Here is a 14,078-nt window from a genome sequence, read left to right on the forward strand (position 1 = left end):
AAGCCCTTAAACACACGCTGAATTTTTAAGTGCAGAAGGAATCTGTTGTTGCTCTGCAAAGCCCTCAGGTATGTGCTGAAGTCCTCCTGAAATCAATGAGGCTCTGTTTTGGTTTTAAAGTTCAGCAGCAGCTTACAGGCTTTCCTGCTTTGGGGACCTGAGCAGCAAAGATCACACATTTCTGCAGTCAGCACGTGTTCGTGTTAGCCATGGACATGAAATTTCACCTTTTTAGAGGGGGGATGGCAAATATGCAGAGAGTTTATAGTGGCTCGAGGGTCTTTCAAGTTTTAAAGTGCTCTCGTAGCAATAGTGGCTTCCCCATGGAAGATCTGTAACGTGCAAAGCGAGCATCCTTGCATTTAAAATGTAAAATAATTATCAGCCACAGGGATTAAACAAAGTGACAGAACACATTTTGATGTGCAGGGAGGAGTGTGTGATGGCTGCACTCGTAGGCATCAACTGAGAATGTGGTTGAGCAGGACACACTCCTCGCCAGTGGAGGCTCTGGCTTTCTCATGCTCATGTATCTGCAGCTGTTGTACAGATACACGTATGGGAAAGAAAACGTCTACACAGAGGGTTTTCCCCCCCCCCCTAAACTTTATCATTTTGCTCTAAACTGGACACCGTATGTAATATTTGGGTTTGGTCCAATCTAGAGTGAAACCAAAAAGTTTCTAAAGCTCTGGAAAACCCTAAATTCCCCCCAGCCCTGCAGCTGTGAAGCAAAATTTCTGCCTCTGTCAATCCCCCCGCTAGTAATGAACTGCTGGAGCACAGGGCTCCCAAAACTGCTTTTTCCCAGACTAAACCTGCCAGGAATGCTTGCCCCATGACCCAACGTCAGTGTTTCCAGGGACCCCAGCCCTAGGACAGACACCCCTGGAAAGACGTCAAGCCTGTGGTCATCGAGTCTTTGTGAGAAATCTTCCCCTCAGATACAGTGGTAGAAACCCGTAAGCACTTGAACTCAAAGCACACTGGGGGCGTGAGCCTTGTGTAAACAAAGTCAGTGCCAGACATGATGATTTATTTTTATTTCTCTATATTTGAGTTATCTCCCTTTATGAAAGCCTCACTGCTAGGAAGGATGCTTTACATGGCATTCACCTAACCATGGTACCCTGAAAAACTGCCCGCTGTGCACTGGGACAAGCCTATCTTCTGCTGGCCCTCGAGAGGGGAAGAGAAATCTGTGCCCAGCAAAGCCCTCTCCTGAGCTCTCGTTTTCCTTGGAGAGGTCTGGAGGCTGCTGAGCTTGCTAAGCATTCACAGTCCCCTTGATTAAAAATACAGAAAAGTGCTTTGCTTTGAAACAAGCAACTGCAGCCACTTGGAGATAGGCAGCTGTCCTAGCTTAGAGGCTGTCAGCCCAATTTGCTGCTCGAGACACGCTGCTCTGCAAACAGGAGGCAATATGTGCAGCACTGGGGTCTTTTCAGTGGAAAAACATGGTCAAGTTGGTCAGAGAGCTGTAGAATTTACCGGGCAAGGCTGAAAATTAACATCCTGCCATTTCCAACAGCATGACCGAGCTGGAGAAAGAAATAAACACTCTGAGGACCGGCCTGAGAGCAGTGGAGAATGTAAGTATTATTTAAATCAAATACAGTCCAGCCTGGCTCTGAGCACCACGGCATCCCTCCTTAGAGAGGCAGGCAAGGGAGCTCCCAGTGAAGCTGCTTTTATCTCACATCCTGGAGATCTGTTTGTCTTTGCTTCCTGCCCTGCACGTGCGCCTGTCCTCTTAGGGCTGTTTTGGCACCAAAGTTAATGTGTGTGGTTAGGCACGTGCATGGTTTATATCTAATACGCCAAGGGACGCTGAGTAAGTCTAGTGATGATGCCCGTGGAGGACCTGTGATGTGCCGAGGAGTCTCCCTTTGGCTGTAAAACCGCAGAGGGCTTGGGGCTCAGGCTGGGGAGCGCTCTGCAGCCTGGCTGGAGTAGTGATGAAATGGTGGAGGTATCCCAAAGGACTCACCGTCTTGCTAAATCATGCTGCTTCCACCATCTCTCCTGCCGGATTTGGCCGTAAAAGCATACTGCAGGCATGACATTGTAAAAGGGGGCAATCCATGGTCTCACGCATGGCAGGAGGGAGCAGCAGTGGTGGTGCAGCCACTACCTGTGGCACTGATGCAGGCACACACCCAGCGGCACTACCAGAGACTGATGGTATGTGTGTCCCTCGTCAGCCAGAGCCTGACTAGATTTATATTTTTTTTTCTTCAAAGGAGCTGGACTTCCAGAAGTCTCAGGTTCAGCAAACAGGCGACAAGTTTGTGTCTGTGGTCAGCCAGTTCGTCACATTAGCCAGCTTCAGCTTCTCAGATGTCGAAGATCTTCTAATGGAAGCAAAAGAGCTGGTAAGGTCACCAACATCCTTGAGTTCTTGGGTAGCATTTCAGCCTTTCCTCCAGCCAACAGGGGAGGGATGGTCCTGGCCTTCCCAGAGGACGTGCTGTGTGTTAACATCTCAGATAGCTCCCCCACGAGATCATGTGTGTCCTCCTGAGACCCTGACATGAGACAGGTTCTTTTCATGGTTTGTTTGGAGTGTGGGGGTGGGTATATCCCTGTCTGTCCCCAGGGCCTTTTACCTGCTCCACAACCCAACATGCCAGGGGATCACAGGTCAGGCCAATGGACTGCTTCTGGGACGCAAGATGTGCTGTAGAAAGCCATGAGATACCTGTCTATCTTTTGGAAGTGCAAGGCAGGGATTAGCCATGGGAGAGTTGTGTCCATGAGGGGAAGAGATGATAGGTCATTTGTGAGGATCTGAGTTTTGGTAAAGAGCTTTCACTCAAGCCTAGAGTGCTTGCTTTGCTTTCTGTGTCTTAAAATGGAAATATCCCAGTTTTGGTGACTTTAGAGTTAGGAGTGTGGCAGCTGGGGCATCGTGGCCAATGAAAGCTGAAGGTGGCAAGGAAGCAGGCTGTTCTGTCTGGTGCTGATGAAGAGGAGTTAAAAATGCAACCAGGTCTTCAGGCTGGACATGAGGTCACCCAGACGCTGATATCAGAGACAACCCAGGCTGCTCGAGTGACCCCACTTCTGTAGGGCAAAATAATACCTGATGTGTAACTTTGGTCTGAGACCTACCCAGCTCTTCTCTCCAGAGAAGAGGAATTGGACCTCAGTGACATGACTTGAGGCCAACTTCAGACCTGGTTAGAGAAGCTACTTAAAAGGTTCTCCTTCCCCAGAGTAATGCCTTGGTGAGTGCTTTGCAGCTACATGCAATGACCTCTTGCCATGTTGTCCTTTTCTCCCTACCAGGCTGGTTTAAATCACAGCAGAGGTGTGGCTGTTGGCTGACATCTGTGATCCCCAAGCACCTTTTGCTTCCCCTCTTTCAGCAAATGGACACACAGCTGGTTTCCATTTCCTCCAAGAACAGTCCTCCAGTATCTCCTCCCTGGCCTGGCCTTCATCTTGGTTGAAGTGGCAAGGAGATAGTCCAGCAGAGGCCGTTTTAGAGGTCCTATCCTTGTCCCACAGCATGAGCTACCTCTCCAAAGACAGAAGTTACTGAGTATCACCACCTCCTCTCCCTGGTTGTACCAGTGTCCAATTGGCACTGTCCTCCAGACCATCCATCCATGCTTGGGCATTATGATTGACCATTGCCCTCCCGAGGCCATGGCTAGCCCAGGGCACTCTTTTAAACTGTTGACGGTAACCTGGCAGATCTTTCCTGCAGTGAGTTAGGACTGTGGAGATGCTGAAAAATGATCTGCAAACTGTATCATCTTCTGCTGACTTGACTGGATCTGGAGGAAAAGGTCTGATTGTGGTCCCCAGTGCCCATCAAAGTCCGCTCTGAAGCAATGTGCAGCTGTTCCCATGGTTATTGGATAGGATGGGCTGTGCAAAGTGCACCAGCTCTTCACTTTTTAAACACATGTCCAATTTCAAATTGTGTTACTGCTTTCTCTTAGGAAAGTGAAACATCACTGTTTTATAAACTTTATATCCTGTGAGGATAACATTTTCAGCCTTTCCCCCTCTACCAGAATCTCATGTAACATGGCAGAGAATTTAATATCTTGATGAAAATCAACAAGAATAACCTCAATTATTTTGACTTATATAGTGGCACCTCTCAGAGTCCTCCCTGCATCTTGAAGTGCTAAGTCTCTTAAGTAAACAAAGAAATAAAAATTCCCTAAATGTCTTTTGAAGAGCCTGGGGCCCCCCAGCAAATAAAACTAAATCATAGAGGCAGGCTTTAAAAACGTTCCTCTTGGTCTATCCAGCAAAATCAAAGCAACTAATAAATCTGTTTGTGCTTTGATTTTGGCGTTTTTTTAAGCATGCTTATCTCCAGAATGCGCCATCACAATTTTAACAAACTTCTGTGTACAAAGAGTCTCCTTCAAACTGGAAGTGAGAACAAGTTGGAAGTGAGAACAAAGGATGTCAGTCCTAGGGATTGACTCACGGGGTCCTTGGGGACTGGGACACATCAGCAGATCGTGGATGTCCTGTCCCGACCTTTGCTACGGCCTCATTTGACTCTCTTAAATTAATGGTGTCCAAACAGCATGAAAGTCCGGAAAACTCCCTATTTCCCTACCGAGGGCTGTGCCTCAGCCTGGGCAGAAATGTCTTTTAGAAGTTTCACCAACACATTTGGTTCCAATAGCAGAGCATGTGGCAATGATAAATAATACCCCAAAAATACTTCAAAGAAAAACTTAAAAGTGCGAGTTTCCCTTCCCCTGCCGTGTTTACTATTAGTTTTATGTCTTCGGTCTTTGGTCCCACAATATTTTGCTTCCTTGTTTTTACTGCTGTTTAGTTAATAAAGTGGAGCTGGGGTGGGGGGAGGCTCAGCAGAGCCAGAGGCGAGAAGGGGAGAGGGGGCTCAGGAGCTATCCAGGTTGGCTCTTGCAAGACAACAGGTAAAACATCAGTTGATTTATTTCATGTTTAAGTCAAGGCTTCATGAAGTAAAGCCCTGCTCTCCATCATGGCCATCAGGTCAAAGGCTTCCCATGGAGGTTTTCGCCAGTGCAGTGGGTATCTCTGAGACTGACGGACCCCTGTCTTCTCTCTCCCAGTTTTCCAAGGCTGTGAAGCACTTTGGAGAAGACACGGGCAAAATGCAGCCTGATGAGTTTTTTGGCATCTTCGACCAGTTCCTTCAAGCTGTGACTGAGGCCAAGCAGGAGAATGAGAACATGAAGAGGAGGAAGGAGGAGGAGGAGCGCCGGGCACGCATGGAGGCACAGGTGAGTGGGCACCAGCGAGTTCGGCAGCACCCCCAAGGCACCCAAGGATGGCAACCATGCCGTGCTGTCCCCATGGTGGCTGTGGTGGCTTGGGGAGCACTGATGACTGGGCAAGGAGCTTCTGTTCTCTTAGACCCACTGTCTTTTCACTGTTGATTGCTTAATTAACTAATGACCATAGGTTGGTGAGATCTTGGAACTAAAATGTGCAGCAGAGCTGGTGCTGCCTGTGGGCTGCTGTGACCCACCAGCAGCAGCCATGGAGCTCTGGACCTCAGCCCATGGGTTGTATCAGTAACCCTGAGCAGCTCTTGCGTGCTGACCACTGGGGCGGGAAACCGCTCTTGTTTCATGAGTTTGGGGGTGACCATGTGTGTGTTGGGCACCCCCACAACCACCTGCATGAGAGTGAGATGTCTTCTTTCCTCCCCTGCCATGGCATGTAGCTGAAGGAGCAGCGGGAGCGGGAGCGCAAGATGAAGAAGGCGAAGGAGAGTGGGGAGGAAGGCGGCGAGTTTGACGACCTCGTCTCGGCCCTGCGCTCGGGCGAAGTCTTCGACAAGGACCTCTTCAAACTGAAGCGCAACCGCAAGCACATTGCCAGCCAGCTGGCCGACTGTGGCCGCGAGAGGCCCATCACCAAGCTCAACTTCTGAAAAACAAACAACAACCAAACCCAACAAAAAAACGTGGGTTAGTCTTTTTGAAGTGGCTGGGGGGGGGGGGGGGTTATTCCCATTAAACTGCCTTGCAATTCAAAGCGAAACAGTGGCACGCTCTTTCTCCCCGCAGGTGAGTGTGTGTGTGTATATACTGTGTATATAGTTGGGTTGGGGGCGCAGATGGAGATGTGCGGGCAGCCCACCTTGATGGGTGCCAACGCTGCCTCCTCCCCTCTGACCCACTCCGAAAAGTAGTTCTCCCCATGCACAAGCACAATGCCGCATCTGCGGAGCAAGAGGACCCAACCCGGAGACGCCGGCAGTCCCCATGGTCCCCAAAGGCAATGGGAAGCCGCTCCCCACCACTCTCCTGGTCGGACCCCCCGGGGCTGTTTGCACGGGAGGCCTTGCACACAAGCCGAGCGGTTTAAAGAAGAAAAGTTGACTGAACTTTAATCCGTTGGTTTTTTTTTTTCTCATTGTTGTGATCATTCTAAAAAACTCGCAGATCCATGCTTTCGTGCTGGTTCCCGAGCTCGGCGCCACAGGCGCTCCCGGCAATGCTCTTCCCGTCATCCTTGGGAAACGCTCTTTTTCCTCTTACCGCCACCGTGCTAAAGGAGAAAGTTTACCCCAAAGTGCTTACTGTTCTAACACCACACAGATGTATTTATACTTTTATAACATTTTCTGGCCCAAGATGGTGGGAAAGGTCGGTTCTCAGAGGAGAGGAGGAGCATAAACTTTTGTGTTGTAATTTTTATTCTTGCTTTCTGTTCAATGGGACAAACTGTATCCTCTGTCAAGGTGGGTCAGGACCGAAGGTCACTGATATACAAAGGGGCTGGTGCAAAACCCACCGGCTTTCACCCACCTTCTTTTCTCTTTTCTTTATCGGACACACAGAAGCAGCGATGCCAAGAAATGCTCGTCTCTTAGCCAGGTCCTTTTTTCGACTGGTTTGCTGTTCATTGTCATTGCAAATTTGTAAGCAGAACTACCTGTCAAATGTCAGTCCAAAAAAAGACAAAAAAAATAATAAAAATAATTCAAAGCTCTCAGGGAGTAATAATTTAAAGGTTTAGAAAATTAAGAATTGGAGAATAAAAAGTAACCACCATTAACATATTAACATTTCTATTCTTAAATTATGCTGAGTATATAGAGGACTGTTACTTTTTACTTTTATTTATTTGTGGTGTGTTTTTTAAGAAAACAAAACCTTTTTATACCACCAATACTTTTGTGATCCTTTTGTTTGTTTGTTTGTTTGTTCTTTTTCCTGTGGAGAGATGAGTTTGTCCCTGTTGCACTAGATATTAACACTATTTGAAATAAGGTTGGTTGGTTTTTTTTTTTGGTCAGATAATCGGTATTACTGGTGGGGTATGGGATGTCAGTTAACTAGATGTACTGTATAGCAAAAGTGCTGTTTAAACTAATTTGTATGAAAAAATATGGTTCTAAGCACCTGAAGGCCGTGGGGTCTGCGTGCTGAATGAAAGCTGTGAAATCTCTCTCTAACCAGAGTTGTCAAGAGCTGTGGTTTTACCATTTTGTTCTTTTCTTCATTGCAACTTTTGACGCACTGTAGATTAAAAAAAAAAAAAAGAGAAAAAGAAAAGAAAAAAAAAAGACTTTCTGAGTAGCATTTAAAGCAGTAATAAATAAAGCAGGTAAGTGCAAAAAAAAAAAAGTCCAGCACCTCGTATCCAAGCAGCTGCAAAACCTGCAGATTATGTTCAAAGGTGGAGTTAAGCACTTTGCTTTAAGAAGGAGGGGGAAATAAAGACAAAAGGTAATGATAATACTATTCCTTAACTAAAGTGCCTCTATTTATATTTTTTATTTATGGCTGAAAAAATGGGGCTCATACAATTGAGGGAATGGACTTTTGGGGGGAATTTAAAATATAAAAACAAGAAGAAAAAAAAAGGTTAATAAAAAAGTCTGGCCTCTGATGGTTTAAGGAATGGTTGGTCACACGTGTTTAATTCGAAAGGTGGTGGGAGTCGGAAAGGGCAGTTGCCTCCTGGGGTCCCTGGGTGCAGGGCTCGGCCACCAGCACCCACCCCCGGCTCCTGCCTCTGCAACCCCAGTGCCACATCAGGACCTTTCCTGACAGATTTCCTCTTGCCCTTCCAAACCTGTTTGGGTTTTTTTTTTAATTGTTTTACAACAGCCTCGTTATCGGGCTGATTTTGCCATGTCTTTGTTTTCTTTCCAGAAAAAAAAGAAAAAAAGAAAAAAAATTATATCTCTATAAATAAATACAAAGGCTGTGTGCAGGTAATTCCATGTGCCATTGTCAAAAACTACTTTTAGATTGGTGCTGGTGTAAGTAGCCACTCTTTTCTCTTGGGTGTGTATTTTAAAGACAATTTTTTTTTTTAATAATGCCAAAAAGAAAAAAAAAATCCATAATAATTTGTAAACTGAAGTATATGTCTTGGACCTTATTAGCTTAGTAGTGATTGAGGTAGTCTGTTAGGTGCAAGGATGTTAGTAGTCTTAGCTAGCGGGAAATGCTGTGTAATGTTATGAGACTGTACATTTTCTAAGACGGCAGTATGCAATAAAGAAAAACGATTTCGGTGAGTGTACATGGCAGAGCCATGAGTTATTTTTTGGGGGGAAAAAAATGGGGTATTTGGGGATTGAGACAGGTGTTGAAGAAAAGGCCCTCCGCATGTTGCTCTTTTTTGGGTGTATTTGCAAGCATTGCTGGGGTTGGCTGATAACCCCACTGCCTTTCTGCATGCTTTTAGGCAGTCGGGGGGGTTTTCCACCCTCCTGGCTCGCAGCATCCTCACGGTCACCTACCTGTGGGCTCTGAAACACCCTCCCAGTTAGTGACCCCATTCATTTCTCCCTGCTGTGTTGTTGCTAGTGCCTGTTCCCACCTTGGTGACCAGCTGTTCTAGAAGTCTACGTTGAGGCAGCCACCAGTTTGCATCGTGGGATCGGATCGTCTCCCTTTTACCAGCTGACAGAGCCAAGCCAGTGCTGGCTGGGCTGGCCAGTGTGCCTCTAGCAAGCCTATCTAGACACACCAGAGATGTTTTCTTGGCAGTAGAAATTTCTTCCCATGTCACCAGGAGCTCGTCTACTGATGGCCTGGCTGTCCAGGTTTTCACTTGAAAAAGGGCTTCTGTGCCCCAAATCCTGGCTTCTCCCTCCAGTTAAAGCCACAAGGAGGGTGTGCTGGATGGGCCAGACCTGGCAGTGCCAGGGGAGCTGTGGGGTGTGGCGCTCCCAGAGGAGTTGCCCCATGGGGCCACCCGGGTTGGTGGCACCAAACCTGCTGAGCCAGCCTTGGCTGTGCTTCACTCCAGCCCAGCAGCTTTCCCATTGCCGAAAGCCAGGGCGACTGGGAGTCCCGCTGGAGCGAGGAGTGTCAGGTGTCACCTCCCGCACTCAACCTGTTATCCTTGGCATCACGCCCCGGCTTGGAAAAGATGAGTCAAGAGGTTGGGGCGATGACCTGATGCAGACACGGCATTGCATGCAAAACTCAGCTCAGCAAGTAGGGCAGACACAGCTCGTCGGGGAGACACCAGGCTCCCGGCACTGCTGGCAGCACTGCCGCTTCAGTGCCACTGGCAAGGGGTTGCAGGGTGCCAGGTCGGCAGGAGCTTGCTGGACTTCATGTTCAAAAATATTTATTTACTCCCAAGGGAGCGTACAATGGGACCGATGGATCTGTCAGGCTTTGACGTCCCTCCTGGAGACCCTCGGGAAAGGGTAAGCAAAGCAGGGACATTGCCAGTCCTGCTCCCACCTGTGTTGTGGCTGGACCTGGCTCTGTCCCCAGTGCCAGTGCCTGTGTCACAGCTCAAGCAGCTGTTCTGGGGGAAAACTGCACTTTGCCAATCACGATCTCGCATAGCACAATCAGGAGATCCGTGGCCCTCGTGCAGGGCTGGCACTGCTGGAGAACCCCAGAACAGACTCACCCCTCGATGCAGAGACCAGCATAGCAACAAAACCCCATAAAAGCACCTGGGTATTTCTGTACCAGCCTGTGCTGTGGGGTGACCATGTCCTTCCAGCTGTGTTTCTGGGGTGGACGGGAGAGACCAAGCTGACACGAAGGCCGATGGGTGCAGGAGGGAGGCTGTGAGCCAGCACTATCCCTGTCCCCATCCCCTCTCCTGCAGCACATCCTGCAGACATCTCTCCTCTGAGCTCTCTCCCTGGCATCGCTCAGGGTCTTGCAATATATGCATGTGAAAAAGAGAGTTCTCCCTTTTAACCAAAGGTGCTCTAACCTGAAACCCCTGGGCATTTTATATTATTCTTAGCCTTAAATCAGCCTGATGAGTGTGTGCTGGTGAGCGAGGGAGAAAGCCAGGACCCTGTGCTGCTGGGCCCCAGCAGAGCCTCAGAAAAAGCAGCACCACCATCTGCTGGCACCTTCCAGACTTCATGTTTTTACAGCTGTCTTAAGTACAAAATCAATCCTGCCTCTTGCTTTCCTCTGCCAGATCTCTACTGTGGTCTGTTCAGTGTTCTCTGGCTGTGGAATAGTCAAAATGCTAAATTTTATATATGTTTCCCCCAATGTAGTTGAGGAGGAATAATTTTAATGCTATCCACCATAATTTGAGTCAAATAGCCAAAGGTCACAACGTGTGGCTTCACTGCAACTTTTGGCACTGCCTGAGCTTCAGGCAACACAAATGCATGTATGTGTAAGAAAAACTAACTCAAAATACTTTCATGGGTCATCTGAGCTTACTTCCACGGCTTTTGAAAGCATAGAGTGGCCCGCCCCACTACCGTGTCCCCCAGGACGTGTCCCAACACTGGGGTCTGTGTTGGGAGTTTGTTCCACGCAGGTTCCCCTTGCCAAAAACCCAGCTTTCCCTGAACTCTGTTGTGATGTTATATGAACTCAGCATTAAGGTAGAGTTTCCCGGTTCCCAGGGCAGCTCTGTGAAGATAAGTCACTGAATTGTCATATTTCCATTTTCTTTACTGGCCCATATTCCAGCTTTTGCTCACATGCCCGTGCTCTCAGTTCAGCCATGGCTCTGCAGGAGGGGTAGGACACATGCACTGTATATTTGGGCAACGGAAAGCAGAGCTGCCCTAAACCAGGTTTATCCTGGGCACCATGACAAGAAGTCTGGAGGACAAGGGACAGGCCAACATAGCTATGTTCCTGCTGCCTAATCCATCCCTTTGGTTTTCCAGGAAGCTGCTGTAAGCAAAGCCAGACTGGGACGGTGACTGCAGCTTTACCTGGGCTTTGGGTGCTGCGGGGTACCGGGAGCTTTTCCATCCGCTTGAATTTGTGCTTGTGTACATTCACATAGCTTTACTTTGCCAGGCTCTGTGCAGAGCATCCCCTGGGCCCAAGGAAGAAAGATGAGGAAGCCCCAGCCTGGTGCTTCGCCCAGCTCCCAGTCTCTGCCTGAGACCCTTTTTACTGTGAAATCAGTGTGAAGCACTCAGGCAAGACCTAGTTTCTATGGCAAATCTTTCCAATTTAATAGCTGGGGGCAATCAACATTTGAATTCCATTTTCTGGAAAGAATCCACAATTCAGACGCTCCATTCAAAGCTTGATGTGACCTCAGGGACGGCATATTACCAAATGTTCCGTAAAATGCACCAGACTGAGCACAGAAGCCACAGGCACAGGTCAGAGGAGCACAGTTGCTGCGGCACATTAGATTTCACCAGAGAATTAAGTGACCTGGTTACTCAGAGCATTTTTTTTTTTCCCCTGATGCTGAGATTAGTTCAGAGGATGTTGCTAGGTCAGGTAGGCAAATTACATCTACATGGTTGTGAGGGAATTGCTGGGTGAGTGATTTAAGAGAAATTTATCTTGCTGTTTTTGCCCACGTCTATGACGCTGAGGGTTTTTAATTTGTAGGACCCATCCAGGGGGTTTCATTCCTTACCAGCTGCAGCACCAGCACCTCCCCAGCTGCCCTCCCCTGTGGTGGGCTGGGGTGGGCTAGTTGTCAGCCTCACCTAGGAGCCAGGCCAGCACCCACATGCACCCCAACCTGGGGGCAATTTCCACCTGCTCTGAGCATGCACCCTTCAGTGAAGAAGCCCTCTGGTCAAGCCCCTGGGCATATACGTTGTTTAAGCCTGGGCTCAGTACTCCAGGCAGAAGCAGGTGGAGAGATTCCTGCTGCCTTCAGCCAGACTTGTTCTGGGCCCTGGGAGAAACAGGGATGTTCCTCCAGATGTGGAAGGGCAGCACTGAATAATTCCACTCCTGATCTTCACCCCGGAAGCTGAAGAGTGTCATTTTCCTAACTGACCTCCCCAGAGCCACCCCTGCTCCACCTTTCTGCTTCTCCTTATGGTGGCAAGGAGGAGAGGGTGTCCCCATGTCTGAAAAGAAAGCAGACAATGTGTGAAGCACTGAGGTTTGCAAACACCTTTAACTCCTCTAGTGCACACAACAATAAAATCCCCTCTGAGAAAGGGTGCGATCCTCTCATCAGAGCAAAGCTTTAAAAATTTTTTTTTCAGTTTACGAATCCCTTTAGATGCTCTATTAGTTTCTGAGCTGACTATTTGTGTAAGAGATAAGGTTGAAAATAGTTTATAAAGGCAAGAATAATGGATGCATAAAACTAAGGATCCCAAGTATTTGGAAATTGCTCCCCGGTCAGTTCTGTGGGCTTCCACCAGTGTTTGCCTTTTTTAAACCAGCTGAACCTGGAGGAGCTCAGCGCCAGCAAATCAAGAAATAGCACAAATAAAAAATGGCTCCTCTCAGAGTGAATTTACTTCCTCTGCTGAATCATAGACTGATCCAGCTCATCTTTCACGATCACCCCAGAAGGCTGTGGGCACACTGGTGTGCTGTTTCACCCAGTACAAACAGCCCAAGCGAGGTTTCAAGGGCTTGACTGCTGCCTGAGCAGCAAGCACAAACACGTCCCCTCCAGTTGGGGTGGCAGGATGAATGCCATGATCCCTGCAGCAAATGCACTGATTGTTCTTTGGTTGTGGCTATTAAAGATTGCGCTAGAAGAGCATGGGTTTAAGGCTCAACCAAAAACCCACCTCTGAGGTGTGTGGAGCTGAGCACAGAGTGGCCATGCCCACAGTGATGGGACAGGAGCAGGGCAGAGCTGTGCAGACATGCCAGCCTGGCCCAGGACCTTCTTGGCACAGTGCTGCCAGCTCCTCAGGACAGAAATGCTGGAGGGTGTCGTTACCTGCCTTCCTTCTGGCACAGCTGCCTGGTGAGAAGGGCGTCTCTGCGAGTGAATCCAGTGCAGGAGCCAACCCCCAGCACACATCATGCTGTGTCGGCATTCCCTTCGCCTTTGAGCCCCCCTTGCTAAATCTCCTCTGGCTTCAGTCACAGTCTCCTGGGGTCTTCTTGGCTGAGCAGATCATCCATCACTCCCCAGCTAGACTAATGCAGGCCCTGGTATTGCACCCTGGGGTTTCTGCTACTTTCACTTTGATTTCCCCAGTGACTCATCCATTTCATGCCACTGAGCAGGATTTACAGTCTGTCTCTCCATGTCACCTTTCCTCCTGCTTCTCACAGTAGTGATTTCCTAGGAAAAAGTATCTAGAAATGCAGAGCTGTTCTCCAAGCACTTCAGCTGGGGTGACTGTAGATGCTTAAGACACTAGTGTGGTGCTAGCAGCATGGCATTAGAAACCCATTGCTCCTTTGCAAATTGGGAACAGCAAGAGGGCTGCCCATGGAATGGATAGTACCTCAAGCTCCCATACCCAGCCCCAGTGAAGTCACTGGTCCTGGCAAGCTCATGGCTTGCAGCAGCAAAGCAGCACAGCACAGCTGGGCATGGGGTCACCCAAGCCTGGATCCCACTGAGTGCTACTCCTCCTGCAGGATTTGGGACCATTTTATTCTTCTGGCGCTTAGTTACTACCTTGTGGCTGTGTAATGCTTTGCAAGCAGATCTAAAGGTGCACCCATTTATTATTAGTAATCAGAGTCACCATATAAAAATACAAATGTAGCTAGAGTGAAGATGCAGTTCTGCCACTGAATTAAGTGCCCTGCCAGCATCAGGACTGATCCCATCAGGCATCTGGGCTGCAGCTTTTGCAGCTCTAGAGAGCTTGCAGCATTGCACAAAATTCCACTTTTCTGACACGCTTTCCAAATTATTCATTTCAGTCTCTACAACAAACCTTCCAAAGAGCA

General features: G+C 48.4%; 1 protein-coding gene across 4 annotated transcripts in view; it reads left to right on the top strand.

Moving 5' to 3' along the window:
• Positions 1–8,514, top strand: part of DAAM1 (dishevelled associated activator of morphogenesis 1) — a 98,991-nt gene extending 90,477 nt beyond the window's left edge. For all 4 annotated transcript variants that reach the window (XM_074868966.1, XM_074868963.1, XM_074868967.1 and 1 more), the window contains 4 exons: positions 1,532–1,592; positions 2,244–2,375; positions 5,079–5,249; positions 5,696–8,514. In XM_074868966.1, coding sequence (XP_074725067.1) covers positions 1,532–1,592; positions 2,244–2,375; positions 5,079–5,249; positions 5,696–5,905 — 574 coding nt within the window. In that variant the 3' untranslated portion in view covers positions 5,906–8,514. The remainder of the gene's footprint in view (positions 1–1,531; positions 1,593–2,243; positions 2,376–5,078; positions 5,250–5,695) is intronic.
• The last annotated feature ends 5,564 nt before the right edge of the window (positions 8,515–14,078 follow it).

The sequence above is a fragment of the Strix uralensis genome, chromosome 4 (assembly GCF_047716275.1).
Source record: "Strix uralensis isolate ZFMK-TIS-50842 chromosome 4, bStrUra1, whole genome shotgun sequence".
NCBI lineage: Eukaryota > Metazoa > Chordata > Aves > Strigiformes > Strigidae > Strix > Strix uralensis.